Consider the following 18,111-nt stretch of genomic DNA (forward strand, 5'->3'; position numbering starts at 1 on the left):
CTTTTTTCTTCCCAACATTAAAGGATAACAAGTCTTCGGACTCACAAATTTCAATAAAATGTTGAATTTTATTTTATTTGAAGAATTCCTAGAAATGTCATTTGTTTTCATCACTGACTTATGAAGTTATTTACATTAGTACATTCAACGTTCATAAAATAAACATGACTTTATATACATGCACGCACAGCTAAGGTCAGCTGAAGAACAATTTTTAATTGGATCGGTCTAATCTGTCCACCACTGCAATATTCTGACATGTGGAACAATAAAGCTAACGGGGAAAGTGTAATCTAATTGTTAACGATTATATAGCAAAGCGCAAATAATCAGCCAGTTAGAGGATTTAAATTATCCAGCCTCGAGGCCAGAGAGTACCAGCCCACGGTCTAAGACCCCACAAAATCCTGCTATCTCTCTTTCTCTCTCTCTCTCTCTCTCACACACACACACACACACACACACACACGCAGTGAGCCTCCCTCTAACACACAACCCTCAAAATACCCACACGTTCCTGCAGCGGAAGTTTTTAAGCAACCTTATCTGAAGCTTTATCTGAGCTGGAGATGTGCTGCAGAAAGACAGGTCAAAGGGGACCGCGGGGCTTCTGCAGGACGAAGCATTAGGGATATGAAACACATGCCAGACCTGTCATGTCCAATTTACAGTTGACAGAATAAGTTAGTATCCAGTAGGACTGAGAGTTTCACTTAATTCTGCATCAGTATATGGCTCCTTTCTTTGCATCTCTTTTTTGCAATTAATCCCATAAAAATGGGGAAACGTTCATTCTACTTGCGAATGGGCAGTCTAAATCAATCATGTCGAAAACATTTCCCTCACGTCCTGAGCCTCCCCGAAGCCCGTTTACTTTATTTAACCAATTATTACGACAAGAGCCGGGCCAGTGTTGACTCTCGCTGGGCCCGAGAAAGATTTTATGGCCATTCATCAGCTCGCGAGGCGCACAAATAGTCTTTAAAACTATAAACACAATCGCTGGATCGGAGACGGGGGACCCATTTACCCCGTGGCTGCGCTAAACGCTGAAGATAAAACAAACGATAATACTGTCTGTCTCCTGTGACCGTCTCCACAGGCATTAATAGGAGGTTTAGTGCCAACGGTGCGAGGGGAAACCCATGTAGGTTACGCGTCATTACGCACAGTTCTTCATTTCACTGCTGACAGCTGAAGTCATATCCCACATTATCATTGTTAAATTAAGAACTCACTGATTGTATGTTTAATTGATATCTCAGTGCGCCTGTATTTAACAGGACAGAGGAGATGCACAGAAAATTTAAACCCAGCTGAATGAACTGGGGCTTTCTGACTGCCATAAGACAAAAGTGTCACACATGACACTTTTTAGGATAACCTGGCCTGCAGCTTGGGTGGGAGCTTGTTGTCATCTGTTATCACGTCCCGATAAGACAGACAGCGTCTCCAAAAATCTCTCAGAGGCAGACAGCAGAGTGTGTCACTCCTGGTTTCAGGTTCCGTGTTCAGGGACCCAACCTGTTGTCTGCTTCCCTCCTTCTTGACGCTTGTCTGCTCTGTTTCCCCTCGGAAGAGCCACGGGCCGACACCCCAAACACACACGCGCGGACGACCATCTAGGCGCATTAATGGATTTTGATTCCTCCCAGAAAGCTAAACAATGCAACTCAGTGGTCGCTAATGCAAGTTTTTGATGTGTATGTCAGATAAATTATTTATTTGGTACTTAAAGACCTGTATAAACATCCGGAGCTTGAAAGGCGCTTGTATTTTGCGTAATGGATTACAGCAGTGCTAAACACTATCCGGCGAGATGGGTACTTAATTTAGAAGCTTTATAAACCAGTGACATTCCCAATCAAAGCACAATAAGGTGTGTTTCTCCAACAGGATGAAATGATGTACTGATTTAGTGGAATATTTACAGCAGTCCTATTTGTTCTGGCCAGAGTATAAAGGCTGGTTAAGTAGGCTACTTTGCTGCAAATTAAGAGATGGGCCTATGACCAACATCAGGCCTAACATACAGCCTACCAGACATCACTTTACGTCATTATATGGGAGTACCAGAGCTCAGGGTCCCACTGGATCCCCCCGTCCCTCCCTCATTCTCTGCGTCACTGAAAGGAGGGAGAGAGAGGGGCCAAGAAAAAAGTTTGGAGTCAGAGTTGACATTCAAAATGCACACTTCACTCAAGAACAGTCCGGTCTACCAAACTTATATGTAAATCCAGTAAACACTATCAAGAAGGAAAGTTTTTTGGTGACTTCTTTTTGGCCTCCATGTGACAGATTAACAGATTATTTTTCTTTTTCTGGTTTTTGGCAATGTTTCCCAGCCCCAGCACGTCCACTCCCTTCTCTGTTAAGGATATATTAAACTTGGAGCAGACTCATGACGTTCTGGCGTCTTCTTTGGACGTTTGTTCTCGCATGGACTGCTGCACCGTGGCGACATCCTCCTCCTCCTGTATGCTGGGCCGAATGAAGCAGGAGCCTCTCCGGGACATCTCGTCCACCGCCGCCTCGCTGTATGTAGAGGACACACACGACTCCAGAGCCGGCAGAGGCAATGCACTTAACTTTGCTTCTACCTTTTATGGCAAATCCCTCATGGAGATGGAAATAGATAAGGATGGAAAATCTGATGCGTTTGAGGGGAAAAGAAGAAAAGGTGAGCTGAAGAAAGAATTGTCTTTAGTTTGGAGGCTCACTAAACCTAGGCCTGGATGCTCATACGCTTGATTTGAATAATGACAGATTCTCTTAATGTTTTCTTAACTAAAGTAATACGTACCACAAGAAAGTATACAAGAAAAACAGGGGCTGCTGGACAAAGGGCATAAAATTAAACCTGAAATGTAAACATAAATGAAAGTTGGTGAACTTTAATATTGATTTGAAAATCATTTTGAAAAATGTAACAAAATAAAACTATTATTGACATCTTTGGTATGAAATTACAAATCATAAATCATTGTGCGTAAATCATACTACGCACGATCGGCCGCACGGATGGCCGGGGCGATCTGCCCTAACCTGTGCCAATTATTATAATCGTTATAACAGCGCAAAATAAATATATATATAAAAATACAAATTCTAAAACCGGGAAGAATTATAATTCAGTTATTTCTCTGTGCTTTTTCTGTCTGTGTTTGCCTTAATCAGATGAGTTCAGTGTTCCGTCAGAGTCTGTGGAGGACATAAAGGCCGAGGATCAGGACAGGCCCAAGCCTCGGAGGCGCAGGAAGCCCCGGGTCCTCTTCTCCCAGGCGCAGGTGTATGAGCTGGAGCGCCGCTTCAAACAGCAGCGGTACCTTTCGGCCCCGGAGAGAGATCACCTCGCTGGGGTTCTCAAACTCACCCCGACGCAGGTGAAGATCTGGTTCCAGAACAGGAGGTACAAGTGCAAGCGGCAGAAGCAGGACCAGAGCCTGGAGATGGTGTCCCTGCCGCCGCCCAGGAGGGTGTCGGTGCCGGTGCTGGTGAGGGATGGGAAGCCCTGTCTCGCGGGTGACGCGACCACCTACAATCCTTCCTACAGTATGGGTCACATTAACCATTTTAGTTATAACAACTACACAGCCTTCAGCAACTACACCGGCTCCAGCTGCAACACGAACTATGCATGCAATTACCCCGCAGCTGCAATGCAGACTATGCAAGGAACCTCCAGCAATGGCAATTACATGAACTTTGGGGTAGGAGATTTCAGTAACGTCCAGAACACATACCCCTCCAGTAACGGGGTGTCTTCCTTACACGGCATTAGGACGTGGTAAACAAGAGAAGAAGAAGAAAAAAAGAAGCTAATTTACCTTAATAGGATTTTATGACTGCATGCGTGTATACCAACGAATTAAAACATTGAGGAGTTTGTGTAATTTAGTTATATTTGATGAATTATTTCTCGTATTTTCCGTTTGAGTTCAGCACCAGTTTTTGTCTAAACGTGTTACATTTTCAGTTATTTTCAGCGCACATTTAATTTGAGCGAAAAACAAAATAATAAATGCCATTTTTTAATTTTAAAAATAGCCAGATTTCACTTTCTATTTTTCCATACCTTGTTTAAGGTGGTTATTACAGATTTCTTTCTACCAAATGTATTTTCGGTGGAAAACTAAACAATTTACAACTTAATTATATGATATAATTGTATATATATTCTATATTGTTATTGTTACTACCATTATTATTATTATTAAAATTTTTAACATACAACCACATCCTCATCGTGTCTGTTTTAGCTCTGTTATCTAACTGTACATCACAAAACCCCCCACACGAATTCAATTAAATCATCCAATAAAAAACTATAATTTTAACAGCACATAGAATACACACCTGTGGGTTACATACTGCTAAACATGCATAGAAATAAAATAAAAAACCTGACATCTGTCAAACCAACCCATGGTTTGACAGATGGTTAAACTGCTCAAGTACCTATTAGAAAGCTTCATTCAGTACGCTTCAACAAGGTAAAAGGGTTGTTAAATGTTTACATTTTCTTTTACAACCCACTGTCAGCCACATGTACTTTTTACATGTGTTTATAAGGTTGCTTTGACTAGCCGTGACCTTGACCTTTTAAAATGTATCAAACTGGGTTCCAATAAGGAAACCCTGAAACGAATGATCTGTTTTTTATGTAGATAAATTTTATATGAATTATTTCTTCATCTTCTCTTTATTCCTAAAAGTCAATAGTCTTTTTCCCTGAACTTGGAAACATGGTGGCAAATATAAGGTGTGACCAGATCAAAGATATGCAACTATTTATGGACAGTACACTGGATTACTGAAAATTACTGTAATTTTGTCATTTTTATTGTAACACAGCTGTTACAGCTGTTACTCTTCAGCTGAACACACACCCAGTATCAAAATGAAGTATGTATTAAATACTAAAGATACCAAAGCTCTATAAAGTCAAATTTACCAAATGAATGTGGAGTTGCTGAGGTCTCCCATTAGCCACCTGATCCCCGTGTTTACACCATCAGTGTGGTGTCGTGTACCCTTCAGAGACCTCTGCCCACTTATCCAGATACAAACCCAAACACTCAATTGTCGGTATCTTGGTGCTAAATGCAAGAATGGCCCAATTTGCTTGACAGAGAGCCAAAGGCTTTGTCTAAGTGTGCGGCTATACGAACAGACTGGAAATTGGCTCTGTCCAACTGCCGCCACTTTACACAAGTAAGAGATGCTTAGGCATCTCTCAGGTCTCTCCACACATACTCTATTGTCTGCTATCTTACTGTAAACAATACAGTCACAAATGCGCATTTGAGACACACTAAAGAAGACGGGAGCCATTGTGTTTATTAATAATTAGCGATGACATTTACAAATAATAAAAATGAAATGGCAATGCCAGGCAATTGCTCAAAGGGTGGCAAGGTCATGTGGCTTCTCTGGCCACCCTCTCCTCTGTGGTGTTGAAAAGGGAACGTCAGATAACAGCGCCACACAAACCTAAAAATATCCCTCCCCCTCACCCTCCACTCACGTTGGAAAGGGAGAGGGAATAGTCTGCTTTTCCGGGTCTTATCTGAAGAAAGGCAGGGCTGCATGCAGTCCTATCTCTGCCAGTGTGAAAATTGCTGGTGCTTTTCGGAGCTTTTCTGCTCTGCTGCAGAGCCACGGCTGCATTTACACCGGCAGAGACGGAGCAGACTGCATCCAGTCTTACACTTAATAAAGGTTTTTTTTTTTTACTTTGATTTGCATGCCAAGTGAATAAACACAGAGACAGTTAGAAGTGTATATACACCCTACGAGTGCTGTTCAAGTAGGAAAACACAGTGAGGAGTGAGTGCAATTGAGCCTGAATCATAATAAAGTTAAAAAGTACTTAAATATTCTTTTCACATAAACAACAGTAATTAATGATTACGGAGTACAGTAATGCACAGTGCATTCCGACAAATAGCATTTACATATAAAGCTGGAACGTTATTGACAGTAATTATGGGAAACTGGATCGTGGTAAACGGCTTGGTTTCCACTAGTGACATAAAAACAAATATATATGTCTGTAATATAATGTCATTACATAGCATTTTTTGCCTTGAATTAACAGTAATTAATAGCATTGCATGCTACTTTAATAGTTCAGTGATTGACTTGCCAATAAAAAACTGTTGAAGCTAAAAATTACTTTTCTTTTCCAAATGAAACCATGATAATCCTCATACTGTACCATATTTCATGTTTCATAATAATCAGCAAATAAATTTCCCTCATACAAAGACACGTTTTACATCCTGAAGCCAAAAGAATTTTTTTCCTTTAGTCTGCCTCTGAGCTGCAGGCCTGTAGGTCGCTCTCCCTCTGCGTGGACAATATTTCACTCTCAGCAGCGTCTCTGTTCAGTCAAGTAAGCAGTTCGCATTCCGCCATGCAGACGCCGTAATGCGTCTAGCATGGCACGCAGCATTCAGAGTTGTTTAAATCATTCCCACTGACTATGGAAAGTACCATTCATGCTCACGGGAGAACCCTTCTGGTCTACAGGAAGGGGAACAGTCTCTTCTTTAGGATGTAGAGGACTGTTGCGAGGAACAGAGCTAACGCCAGGAAGATGAGCAGCTTGTCGGTGAGCTCCCTCCGGTTGTACTTGGTGATGAGTTTTCTCCCAATCTGAATGGTCCCTGTCATGGTCTTAAACTCATCATTTGTCTCTTGGATCGTTCTGGAGGAGGTTGCTTTAAACAGAAAAGAAAAAAAAAAATGTGGGGCTACACATTTGTCACTAATATAAATAGACATTATATCCCGAGTGTGTGCATTAACACAGTGTAACCTGTTAAATTACTCTGAGTAAACAAGAATGCTTTAATGACATTTAAAATTAAACAAGTATAACAAAACAACAGGATACTGTTCATTCACCAACCTAGTGATGTTATGGTGTCCTCGCTCTGCTGAACTTGCTGGGCCATCATTCGGCTGATGCTCATAAGATTTTCGGTGATGTCGCTGGTGGTCTGGGCCAGACCCTCTTTGGTCATCTTCCTGAATTAGAAAGAATGCATGCAAACTGAATGCATCACATAAGAGCAAAAGTTGCTTAAATGCAAAGTTGAGGTTTAGTGGTCTTTAAATATTAGGGCAATCTTCAGTTCACCTCTGTCTCACAGAATCATCAGCTCCATTAAGAAGGGCCTGCTTTTCCATGTTGTCGACTGTAAGTTTGCTGGCCAGGTTGGCTTTCCTCCAGGTTGTCTGGTTACTGCGAAAAATACAAAAAACAAAATTAATAAACTTTTTTAGTAAGTAAGCTTTTAACAATAATAATAATAATAATAATAATAATAATAATAATAATAATACATTTTATTTAAAAGTGCCTTTCAAGACACCCAAGAACACTTAACAATAGAATAAAACTTATAATAGAACAATGCCAACGAAGACCAATAAAAAACAAAAAGCAAATGATAAAATAAAACAATTAGTTCACAGTAAATATGCAGAATTGAACAGATGGGTTTTGAGTTGGGATTTAAACCGGGAGAGAGAACCAATGTTCCTTATATCTGGGAGTAGAGAGTTCCACAGCCTGGAAACAGGGCAACTGAAAGCTCTGCTTCCCATGGTGGTGAGGCGGAAAGAAGGCACAGCTAGCTGGATAGAAGAAGAAGATCGAAGTGAGCAGGCAGAAGAAGTAGTGCTTAACAGATCAGAAAGGTAAGGAGGAGCAAGGTTATGAAGGGCCTTAAAGGTGAGCAGAAGAAATTTGTACACTATCTGGAATTTCACAGGGAGCCAGTGAAGTATCTGAAGAACGGGGGTGACGTGCTGGTAGGAGGGCGTTCTGGTAATAATGCGGGCAGCAGAGTTTTGAACCAGTTGAAGCTTATGGACGGATTTTTGGGTGAGACCATGTAAGAGGGAATTACAATACTCAATGCAGGAGATAACGAGACTATGAACAAGAATGGACATAGACTGGGTGGAAAGAGAAGGACGTAATCTGTAGATGGAAATAGGCAGAATGGGTGAGATTATTGATGTGAGATTTATAGGATAGTGAACTGTCTAGGATGACACCCAGGCTCTTAACCTGAGGTGAAGGGAAAACTGTGGAGTTATCAATAGTGAGTGAGAAATGATTTGCCTTCAATAGGTTGGATTTAGCACCAATAAGGAGGTCTTATCCTCATTGAGCTTTAGAAAATTAGAGCTGAACCAGGATTTTAATTTGGATAAGCATTCTGTAAGGGAAGAAGATGGGAGTGATCACGCCTGCAGGAGAGATATAACTGGGTGTCATCAGCAAAACAGTGAAAATGAAGATCAAATTTACAGAAAATGATACCAAGAGGGAGGATATATATTATAAAGAGAAGAGGGCCTAAGACTGGGCCTTGGGGTACACCAGAAGTGACTGGGAATAGACGAGAGCGGAAAAATTTCAGTTGAATAAACTGGGAGCGGTTAAGGAGATATGATTGGAACCAGGCTAGCGGTGTGTCAGAGATACCAAGATAGGAAAGTCTCTTTAAAGTGTTAAAGTGTGTTAAAGACATTACCTGAGCATCTGTTTTCTGTGGCCTTCTACCTGAGTCATTAAGGCTTGCTTGTCTGACTCTTTGTCCTGCTCCATTGCCATCTGCTCCAAGTCCTAACACGGAAGCAAAACAACGACAAGGGCTTACAATTATATGAAAAGAAAAGTTCAAGCGACCGATGCACAGTCTATTAATTGGGATTATGTGATGTATGGAAAATCTCTCACCTGAATCCGTAGTCTTAAGCTGAGGAAGTTCTTTTTCACTTCTCCATTTAATTCTGTCAGCTTGCTTTGAGGGCCTGTGCACTCGCTGATATCCTGGTAAAATGTTGAACCAAGGATAAAAGTCATGACATTTCATTGCTACACTGCTGGTACTGTTTACATGTTGAAACGACAGCTGTTCTGCATATTAATACTGCTTTCTCAAGCTCAACTGTAGAATTCGCATTGTTTTAGACCTCCTCCTCATCTTTTAACTATTTTCACTTTTTCCGTGCGTTTTATTGAATTGCTTTTCTGCCCACTGAATACTTGAAAAAGATTAATGAAGGTACATTTTTATTTAGGTGCATAAGTTAAGTTAATGCTGTGTTTAAAATTATTTAACATCTAAATACCTGCTGCCTGAAAGATAGATTGATTTTTTTACAACCAATAAACAGGTTATAGTCAAGAGGATTTAAAAACATAAAATAAAGAAATCAGAAATATCAGAAATATTTCTTAGCCTCTTGGCCAGCTCTCTCCTACAAAAAGGAGCTGTTAGGCTTTCGGAGACGGTCGCTACACCTCAGGCCAAGTTAATACAACTCCGTTATGTGACACGCTCAAAAAATAACGTGTCCTGTCGCAGCACTAAGAAGTCTTACCAAAGAAATATTCGCACCTGGATGAGAGCTTTAATTTCCAAGTCATATTTGAGTATTTCTTGTTCGCATATTCGGACGTGGACATCTGACGACGCCATGTTGCCAACGTAGCCGGCTGGAGCTACGGAAAGCAAGGAGGCCAATTTGAAGTCCGTACGTCAACGTCGCCGTTTGACGTGTTTTGTTAAGCAAAAACGTCGTTATCAGTAATGACTGCATTAAAAATGTTTTATGAGGTCATTTTTTTTCCAGACTAAACTAAAATAAAAAACAAAACAAACAAACAAACAAAATCACTTTTCTAAGCTCAATGAAAATCTTCATAAATGTGTTTAATGTGTAAATGACTGTCAACATAATTATGTAGAAATGAACACTTTTATATTTGAAAAGTTATATAAATACAACCAACAACAATTATGGATGAATTTTTTTTATTTATTCATTTATTAATTATCTGATGAACCAGCCGACACAAACTTCACACATAAACACACTCACACAACAACTGCCATTCATGCTAACAATATTGTTGAACACAATGAGTTTAATATATTAACAAAACTGCAACAAGGAAATGTTACTTTAATTTAGGCCACAGCACATCCACACAGATCTCACAGCCCTTTGGGAGTCATTATATAAACAAGGCACCGGTGCCACTCAATAATCACACAGGGTTCAGGGTTTTAAGGCAATTGGGGACAACTGATCTCTACAATGGCAAACATCCACTGGTGTGCACCACTGTAAGGTCCTCTGCTGCCGAGAGAATAATAACACAATATTAGAGGAAATGCATCCAAGTATTAATATATTAAGTAAAAGTAGCATGTAGGTATAGTCTTAAGCTTACCTTAAGGGTTGGGAGCCCCAGAAAGGCAAATTAAGGCCAGTGATAGCGGAGGTACCAAATAATATCCTTGGACAGGCTAGGCCCAAACAGCGGGTTCAACTGGGACAGAATGGCTATCAACCAGCTGAGTGAACAGAGAAGACACCATCAAGATCACAAACAAAACACTCACTTCATAATCTCTAATAAAAATGTCATCTTGAATGAACACCACGGTTTGTCACGACACTGCAACCAGCTCCTAGGTTTATTCTAAACAGCATCAAGCCATATTGGGGGTCATTTGGGAGATTAACCTCACATGGCTGCAACACTACTGTGACTATGCTGCCCCCTTTTGTCTACCGGCATGCAACATAACACCATTGCATTCAAAACTGTAAATGTAAATAATTTATGACTGAAATAAGATATGCATAGTCTGCTTTATTTTCAAGCAACGTGCATCAATTAACTTGGAGCAACGGAAGAGGACCAATTTGTTATCATCCAAATGAATTAATCGCCTATCAGGAAGATAGTTCTCCTCTTATATTTAACAGACTACTCACTTCAGCCATTTATATTATAGGCCTGATTCATTGCAGGCTTCCTCTATTGTTTTTAGTTAAATATAGTACCCCTGTGTGTGTGTGTGTGTGTGTGTGTGTGTGCCTGTGTGCCTGTGGAAAAAAAAGGGATCAGGATGGTGAATACTTACAAAAGGTAACAGCAGACTGCAGTTAGCACCAGCATCGTCACTATCACACTGTGGGAAAATAATATACATTTTAAATATATAAACAGCACATCTAATATTTAATGTCTGTGAGTTTCTGGATTTAAAACACATCCAGCCATTCATCGTCATTCACGAGCCGGGTCTCGTGATGCAACTGAAAAACAAACAAATAAAGGAAGTTGTACTGACTTTGGCATATTTTCCAGACACTGAATCCATTAATGGTCGTATTATGTACTCAAATACAAGAGCAGGATTCACTGCCAGGGGATGTGAGGAACTTTAGCAAGAAGCCAGAGTAAAATTAGCTTTAGTTAGCTAACTCTTAACTTTTAGTAACTAGAGTAGCTAACAGGGTTTAAAAGTGATATGTAAGTGTAATAAACAGCTTTACACAACGCTAACAGTAAATTTAGCTCACGCACACTTCACCTGTTTGTATAAAAACTAAGAAAATAATACAACGTTGACATAAAAACCTTCCGTAAACTCGTTATAGCCAGCCGGAGGCTACAGCGAAGCTAACCAACTTACCCTCTGTTTGGTCCTTTGGGGATAAACCAAGGCACAACTCCTCCAACAATACCCCAGAACACAGTCATCACGGAAATCGCGATCGCAAACGAAGTTACTGCCATTGTGAACTTAGTCTAAAAACACAAGACTTCAGAGGTATAAACTTTCAACTAACTTTATGCTGCCCAGCCGACGACGACGACACGGAGAAGGCAACACGTATCACATGACTGTGAACCAGAGGAGGAGGAAGTGGAGGGACTGCGCTGCAAATTTCAAAGTGCTTGTGTTGTGAAACATTTTCATTAACTCTGAAATTAAATAAATGGGGAAAAGTATTTTCGTTTTAACCCAACTTTAATTTGTGGTTATATTCCATATGCATAAAATGAAAAACTGTATGACAAACTGTAAGACAAACTGTGCCATATTTATGTTTATTTCTATTACTACATTTCTCTCATTAACGTGAAAAATAGTATATGAATTTACACATTGTTATACAGGTGAAACTCGAAAAATTAGAATGTCGAGCAAAAGTTCATTTATTTCAGTAATCCTACTTAAAAGGTGAAACTAATATAGTTTTACCTTTTAGATATTTCAAGCCTTTATTTATTACAATTTTGTTGATCATTGCTTACAACTTATGAAAAACCCAAATTCAAAAGCTCAGAAATTTTTAATATTACATGAAATCAATAAAACAAGGATTTTAAATAGAGAAATGTCAGACCTCTGAAAAGTATAATCATGCATATGTACTCAGTACTTCTTTTGGGCTCCTTTTGCATGAATTACTGCATCAATGCAGCATGGCATGGATTCCGTCAGCCTGTGGCACTGCTGAGGTGTTATCGAAGACCAGGATGCTTCAATAGCAGCCTTCAGCTCTTCTGCATTGTTCAGTCTCACGGCACTCATCTTTCTCTTGGCAAAGCCCCATAGAGAATCTATTGAACCAGGTTTTGGTACGTTTGTAGGTGTGGGCGGGTGCCAAGTCCTGCTGGAAAATGAAGTCAGCTTCAGCTTCAACAGCTGCATTGACTCTGGACTCAATAAAGCACAGTGGACCAACACCAGCATGGCTCCCCAAATTAACACAGACTGTGGAAACTTCACACTGGACTTCAAGCATCCTGGATTGTGTGCCTCTCCATTCTTCCTCCAGATTCTGAGACCTTGGTTTCCAAATGAGATGCAAAATTTACTCTCATCACAAAAGAGGACTTTGGACCACTGAGCAACAGACCAGTTCTTTTTTTCTTTAGCCAAGGTAAGACAATTCTGACGTTATTGTTCAGGAGCGACTTGACAAGAGAAATATGACATTTGAAGCCCATGTCCAGGATCCGTCTGTGTCTGGTGGCTCTTGATGCACCAACTCCAGCCTCAGTCCACTCCTTGTGAAGGTCCCCCACACTTTTGAATGACCTTTTCCTGACAATGCTCTCCAGGCTCTGGTCATCCCTGCTGGTTGTGCACCTTTTTCTTCCAAACCTTTCCCTTCCACATAACTTTCTGTTAATGTGCATTGATACAGCAATTTGGGAACATCCAACTTCTTTTGCAATTACCTTTTGAGGCTTTCCCTCCTTGTGAAGGATGACAATTATGGTTTTCTGCACAACTGTCAGATCAGCAGTCTTCCCCATAATTGTGATTCCTACTGAACCAGACCGAGAAACTATTTAAAGGCTCAGGAACCCTTTGGAGATGTTTTGGATTAATTAGCTAATCAGAGTGGGACACTTTGAGCCTACAACTCGACCTTTTCACAATATTAAGAATATTGTGAAAGGTATTATTAATATTAATAAAGGTATTATTAATATTAATATTCTGAGCTTTTGAATTTGGGGTTTTCACAAGCTGTAAGCCACGATCAACACAATTATAACAAATAAAGGCTTGAAATAGCTCACTTTGCATGTAATGAGTCTTTATCATATAAAAGTTTCACTTTTTCAGTAGAATTTTGCTAAATTTAATGTAAAATTTCTTGCAAAATCTATTTTTTTCTTCTTGTCTTTTGAACACTGTCGGAGATGGCAGCAAGAACCCAGAGGCATTCAGTGAAGAGCAAGAGGTCACTGAATTACCTGCTGTCCATCATGGACAACCCATCACGGTCATCGCAGTCCTCTCTGCAGAGGCAGCAGAGCTCATTCATCAGCTTGTTTAAAACCAAAATGGTTTCCTACTGTTCTCTATAAAACAGCTCTTCTTCTGTGACAGGTGAACACACCTGTCAGGACATAAGATTTCATTTTTATTCTTTATCCTGCTGCTGTAAAAGTAATTTTCTTTGCAGGATCCATAAAGTATATTAATCTGGATCTGTTAGAGCAAACGCTGGGTTTCCATAATTCTGCTTAAATGCTTTGATATATTTTTTTGTTTCTTGCAGTATTTTGGATTTTCACTTCATTTCATAGTAAAATCAACATAGAAGCTGAGGTGGTGTATAGTCAGTCACGTGAATTTCCTTGCCTGTAACAAAACTACACTCATTTGCGCAATTAAAGAACATTTCTTTGTGTAGTTCACCTTGAACATATTTTAATGATAAAATCACGCAATTTTGGCCACAGCTTGTTTGTAACACTAAAATAAAAATGTGAAGAACTCATTACTATTTTTTGTTAATTTATTAACATTAAAGTTGTTGGATGCCATTTTGTCAGTGAAGATAAATTAATCTGATTTAATTCTCCTTTGAATGTGACAATTTTACTCATTCTCTGGAAAATGAATGAATTGGTCAGCAGCACTGGCCAATTCATTACATTCCTTGTAATGCAGTGTGCTGTTTAGAGATTTGAACATGACTTTGATGGCATACAGTATACCCAAGTGTTAATTTCCATAAACAAGGCAAGCATGTTTAAAATAAAATACTAAAAAACATTCCCGAGTTTAGGGCGTTACAATGAAAATATGACAGACAACATGAGGTCCATTTACAGAGTTTATTGATAGCAAAAGATCATTTTCACTCCTGCATCTTCTCAATGGTCTCCTCCTTGTATTTGCCCTTCTCCTTTCCATCAGCGCGAGACTTGGCCTTGCGCTCCAGGATCTTCTTACGGTCTTTGTCCAGCTTTAGCCTGGTGATGACCACCTGCAGGCACAAAAACATCTTGGTAAACAAACATGTATTCTCTCACGGATAGCAATATGTCTGAAATTATCCTCAAATCTCTTTAATAAAATTACACAAAAACACATTGCTTAATAATTGAAAAGTTCCCCACTGTTTTTGTAACCAAGGATTTTTTTCCCCCAAATGTACAAGGAAAATCTTGCTTTTCCAGTTTATGTTAAAATATTAAAAAACAAACTAAAAAATTTGAATTAAAAGAGATATGCTGAAATTCAAATATAATCTCAATTCTTCCTAAATTACCAATGTTCCGCATCTAAGATGTCACATGCTCTCCCATTAGCTCTGTACTTGCTTCAGCTGTCCACCAGTGTTTACAGATTTACAGAACTGACAGAAAGAGGTTTTTTGGTAGTTTAATGCATTACACTGTAATTTAGAACTGAACAGCATCAGCAAATTTTCAAAAAAGAAAAAAAAAAATCTATAATCCAGCTAAACTAGAACAACTGCACTCCACAAAATGTTATTTGGTCACTTTTACTTTGATTTTTCAACTTCAGTGCTCAAAATACCAAGTGTCAGAGTACGATGAAACACTGTGTCAAAAACCAAGTGAAATTTCTCTCAGTCTACCTGTAATCAGAGTTTAGGGCGTGCACCCGGGAGCAGGATTAAGTCATCATAATTAGTTAGCAGCAAATCTTAGCCGAACAGGCAGCTTTACACATGTGTAATATAGAAACCTGAAGTCTGGCTTAGATGTGGCATCATCTTTTATCTAGTAATCCTACACTGTCCACAAAGGAAGTCTGCAGACAGAAGGACTGATGGCACCCTCATAGCCCTTAGTGAGCTGCTGGTGCATACTGAGTTTTGGTGTCATTTGGGCTTGTTGTAAAGGTTCCTTTTTTTTTCCTCTTATTTTTTTTTTTTTTGTTAAAACACTGCAGCCTCACTGGAGACAAGTGTGAGTGGGTTGGTCCCTTGATAAATCAACTTCAGGAACATAGGGATTTCCCAATAGCACAGCGGGATACTACCACAGCAGTTGAATTATTCTGCACAATAAAAATGTTTACTTGTTTTGGATTTTTCTTTACCAGCACTAATGCAGTGATCGAGTCTTGAAAACTTATCAATTTAGGAGCAGACTACAGCGATTGGACAGCACCCAGCATCCATATTTAAATGGGTCTAAGGTGGCGTTGAAGTGCAATGAGCAGAATCAGAAACATCAGAGTCACCCTTATTTTGTTTGTGCACACAAGTAAGGAATCTGACTCCACTTTACTTTGGAAAGTGGATACATGTATACATGTGCAGAGAGTATACCAACGACGAACCATAACACCAGCTTACAATCTCCAGATCACAACACACACCACCTTTGGCTACTACCGTCCCACACAACGACAACTAGTCAAGTAGTCTGTCCGACTGCAGAATGAGAGAGTCAAGCACCTGAATGCTATTGAAGTTTACTACAGTAGTGACTGGGGCACTACTCATGGAAGCAGATTTAGCGAACATCCCTCCGTTCATTAACCCAGACATGAAGAAATCCCATGATCCTATGATTCTGGGTGAATCTTGGTGTCAGAGCTCCTCTGATGGCTTTACATTTTCCCTACTCATGCATGTGCTTAACTCAAGGTGAACACTCAAATTCAATAAAGATACTCTGATTAGCTGTTTTGGAACCAAAATCTTTAGCAGTTCACAGCAATCTGGTAAGCACACAATAAAAAGTGAATGATATTTGGCGACTTTGAGTGACGTAACTGTTATCAATGTGAAGTAGGTGGGAACCCTCAGACTTTCAGACCAGTGACTGAAAAGACTACCACAGAATGAAGAATACTGCTAAAAGGCACAACACGACAATCGTTTTCAACGTGGACACAGCTTAAGAGTTGCAGACCTAAGACTTAAACTCAAAGTTTATATATATACTTTATTTGTTGAACATGCTTCTTGAACAGGGCTCTGAGCCAGCTTTAGGAAAAGAAACAAACATCAAGATCTAAAATACCTCAACTTTCAAAATTACAATAGATAAAGCACACACTAAGAACCCAAAAATACCCAAGAAATACTTATATAGCTACTCTCCACATTGAATTTGTGTTGATCAGCTTAAGAGTTTGTGACATGGAAAGCTCAAGACTACATCTCTCAGGTCCACTTCCTGACACAAACAAACAGTAAGTGCCATGTGTGACACTACCACAGAACAAGTCTACTCAAACAAACTCAGTATCTACTCAATTATGTCTCACCTTGCTGGGGTGGATGCCGACATGGACTGTGGTTCCGTTGGCCTTCTCTCTCTGCACACGCTCGATGTAGATGACATACTTCTTCCTGTAGACCTGGACTACTTTGCCAATCTGCTGGCCTTTGTAGTGTCCACGGACAACCTGTATGTAAATACACAAGCAGGTCAGACTAATCCGCCTAACATGTTGCACATCTGCTATGAAAAAGAACCCCTCAGCAATACAAACCACATTACCTGGACTTCGTCATCTTTGCGGATGGGCATGGACCTCACGTTGTATTTCTGGCGGAGCTCCTTAGACAGGGGGGAAGACATGATCTTCCTCCTGATGTGTGAGGGGGCATTGAAGTGCCTCTTGCGGTTCTTGCGACGGGAGGATGTTACAAAGGGATTGAGCTTCATGATGCTGTAAAGAAACAAGTAATAGCACATTGACAAACCCAGGGGATAAAGGCTGCACTTGCTTGCAAAACAGTCCACTCAAATTGTGGATCAGGATCTACAGTTTTAAGGAAAATATAAGAATGTAGGGTTAAAGAACCCACTACTTTCTCCTGACACCACATAAAGCAACTCTGAGAACCCAAAACCCAAACCTAGAATGTCCACTAGGTGTGTTATTTTGCTGTATTAGGTACCTGGCTAGGTTGTGCTACGTTTTAAAGGCGACTATTAAGCTAGCTCAAGCAGTTAGCATAAGATAGCCGTCAGACTGAAGCGGGATATTTCTGCAACATAAACTCGGTACAGTGGTTGAACAAACTACACACTCTACAAAAAATGTTTTTAAAAGCCCACTACACTTACAGAATGTAAAATAGGTCAAATATTAAAGGCTAGCACCAGGAGTAGAGCTGCTTCACTATCGCTAACCGACATGCGGATACTGAAGGACCTAACAGGGAGACCAACTACTGACAGCGTTTATTTAGTAATCCATCGTCAACACGAAGCCAATATTCACTGATTTTTAATTGTACTGAAGTATATGTGGGGTTTACACTTGTATACGGACACACAGTGGTATTAAAAGCAGGATGGATAACGATAACTTTGGCGAATTCATCTGCTGAGAATTCTTACCCTGCCTTTGCTCCTCTATGGCCGGCGGAAAAGAGACTCGCAAACTACTTCCGCTGGCATTAGTTCACACTCAAGTCTCGCGAGAAGTCAGTGTTTAAAATGATAACACAGATAAACACAAGCGTAAACACAGAGGG

General features: G+C 40.0%; 4 protein-coding genes across 5 annotated transcripts; 1 reads left to right on the forward strand and 3 right to left on the reverse strand.

Moving 5' to 3' along the window:
- Positions 1–2,180: 2,180 nt before the first annotated feature.
- On the forward strand, positions 2,181–4,325 carry nkx2.5 (NK2 homeobox 5). Its single transcript, XM_003445845.5, has 2 exons — positions 2,181–2,680; positions 3,178–4,325. Exons 1-2 carry the CDS (start codon positions 2,335–2,337, stop codon positions 3,789–3,791), a joined length of 960 nt encoding a protein of 319 aa, XP_003445893.1. The 5' UTR covers positions 2,181–2,334; the 3' UTR covers positions 3,792–4,325.
- Positions 4,326–5,315: 990 nt separating this feature from the next.
- On the reverse strand, positions 5,316–9,581 carry bnip1a (BCL2 interacting protein 1a). The gene is made up of 6 exons (XM_003445844.4): positions 9,426–9,581; positions 8,762–8,854; positions 8,556–8,647; positions 7,148–7,252; positions 6,917–7,035; positions 5,316–6,725 (listed from the first exon to the last, which is right to left on the reverse strand). The coding sequence occupies exons 1-6, from the start codon at positions 9,504–9,506 to the stop codon at positions 6,529–6,531; spliced, it is 687 nt and encodes a 228-aa protein (XP_003445892.1). The 5' UTR covers positions 9,507–9,581; the 3' UTR covers positions 5,316–6,528.
- A 244-nt stretch (positions 9,582–9,825) lies between these two features.
- atp6v0e1 (ATPase H+ transporting V0 subunit e1) lies at positions 9,826–11,747 on the reverse strand. 2 transcript variants are annotated; one of them, XM_005467972.4, is made up of 4 exons: positions 11,520–11,747; positions 10,965–11,012; positions 10,265–10,388; positions 9,826–10,167 (listed from the first exon to the last, which is right to left on the reverse strand). In XM_005467972.4, exons 1-3 carry the CDS (start codon positions 11,621–11,623, stop codon positions 10,295–10,297), a joined length of 246 nt encoding a protein of 81 aa, XP_005468029.1. In that variant the 5' UTR covers positions 11,624–11,747; the 3' UTR covers positions 9,826–10,167; positions 10,265–10,294. The 2 variants fall into 2 exon arrangements, with proteins under 2 accessions (XP_005468029.1, XP_003445891.1); XM_003445843.5 differs by having other exon boundaries at positions 9,826–10,170; positions 11,520–11,746.
- A 2,712-nt stretch (positions 11,748–14,459) lies between these two features.
- On the reverse strand, positions 14,460–18,111 carry rpl26 (ribosomal protein L26). The gene is made up of 4 exons (XM_003445842.5): positions 17,975–18,111; positions 17,126–17,297; positions 16,890–17,030; positions 14,460–14,625 (listed from the first exon to the last, which is right to left on the reverse strand). The coding sequence occupies exons 2-4, from the start codon at positions 17,291–17,293 to the stop codon at positions 14,497–14,499; spliced, it is 438 nt and encodes a 145-aa protein (XP_003445890.1). The 5' UTR covers positions 17,294–17,297; positions 17,975–18,111; the 3' UTR covers positions 14,460–14,496.

This window comes from Oreochromis niloticus, linkage group LG2 (genome assembly GCF_001858045.2).
Source record: "Oreochromis niloticus isolate F11D_XX linkage group LG2, O_niloticus_UMD_NMBU, whole genome shotgun sequence".
NCBI lineage: Eukaryota > Metazoa > Chordata > Actinopteri > Cichliformes > Cichlidae > Oreochromis > Oreochromis niloticus.

Bases quoted from the DNA above. Each gene is read 5' to 3' on its own strand.
- nkx2.5 (XM_003445845.5), top strand. From the start codon at position 2,335: ATGTTTCCCAGCCCCAGCACGTCCACTCCCTTCTCTGTTAAGGATATA. The intron at 2,681-3,177 runs GTGAGCTGAAGA...TGCCTTAATCAG, and splicing joins TGAGGGGAAAAGAAGAAAAG to ATGAGTTCAGTGTTCCGTCA.
- bnip1a (XM_003445844.4), bottom strand. From the start codon at position 9,506: ATGGCGTCGTCAGATGTCCACGTCCGAATATGCGAACAAGAAATACTC. The intron at 8,648-8,761 runs GTGAGAGATTTT...CTTCCGTGTTAG, and splicing joins GCTTAAGACTACGGATTCAG to GACTTGGAGCAGATGGCAAT. The intron at 7,036-7,147 runs GTGAACTGAAGA...TTTCTAATTCAG, and splicing joins GATGATTCTGTGAGACAGAG to GAAGATGACCAAAGAGGGTC.
- atp6v0e1 (XM_005467972.4), bottom strand. From the start codon at position 11,623: ATGGCAGTAACTTCGTTTGCGATCGCGATTTCCGTGATGACTGTGTTC. The intron at 11,013-11,519 runs GTAAGTTGGTTA...ATTTTCCCACAG, and splicing joins CCCAAAGGACCAAACAGAGG to TGTGATAGTGACGATGCTGG. The intron at 10,389-10,964 runs GTAAGTATTCAC...CTGTTCACTCAG, and splicing joins GCAGTCTGCTGTTACCTTTT to CTGGTTGATAGCCATTCTGT.
- rpl26 (XM_003445842.5), bottom strand. From the start codon at position 17,293: ATGAAGCTCAATCCCTTTGTAACATCCTCCCGTCGCAAGAACCGCAAG. The intron at 17,031-17,125 runs GTAATGTGGTTT...ATTTACATACAG, and splicing joins GCAAAGATGACGAAGTCCAG to GTTGTCCGTGGACACTACAA. The intron at 14,626-16,889 runs GTGAGACATAAT...TTGTGCCTGCAG, and splicing joins TCGGCATCCACCCCAGCAAG to GTGGTCATCACCAGGCTAAA.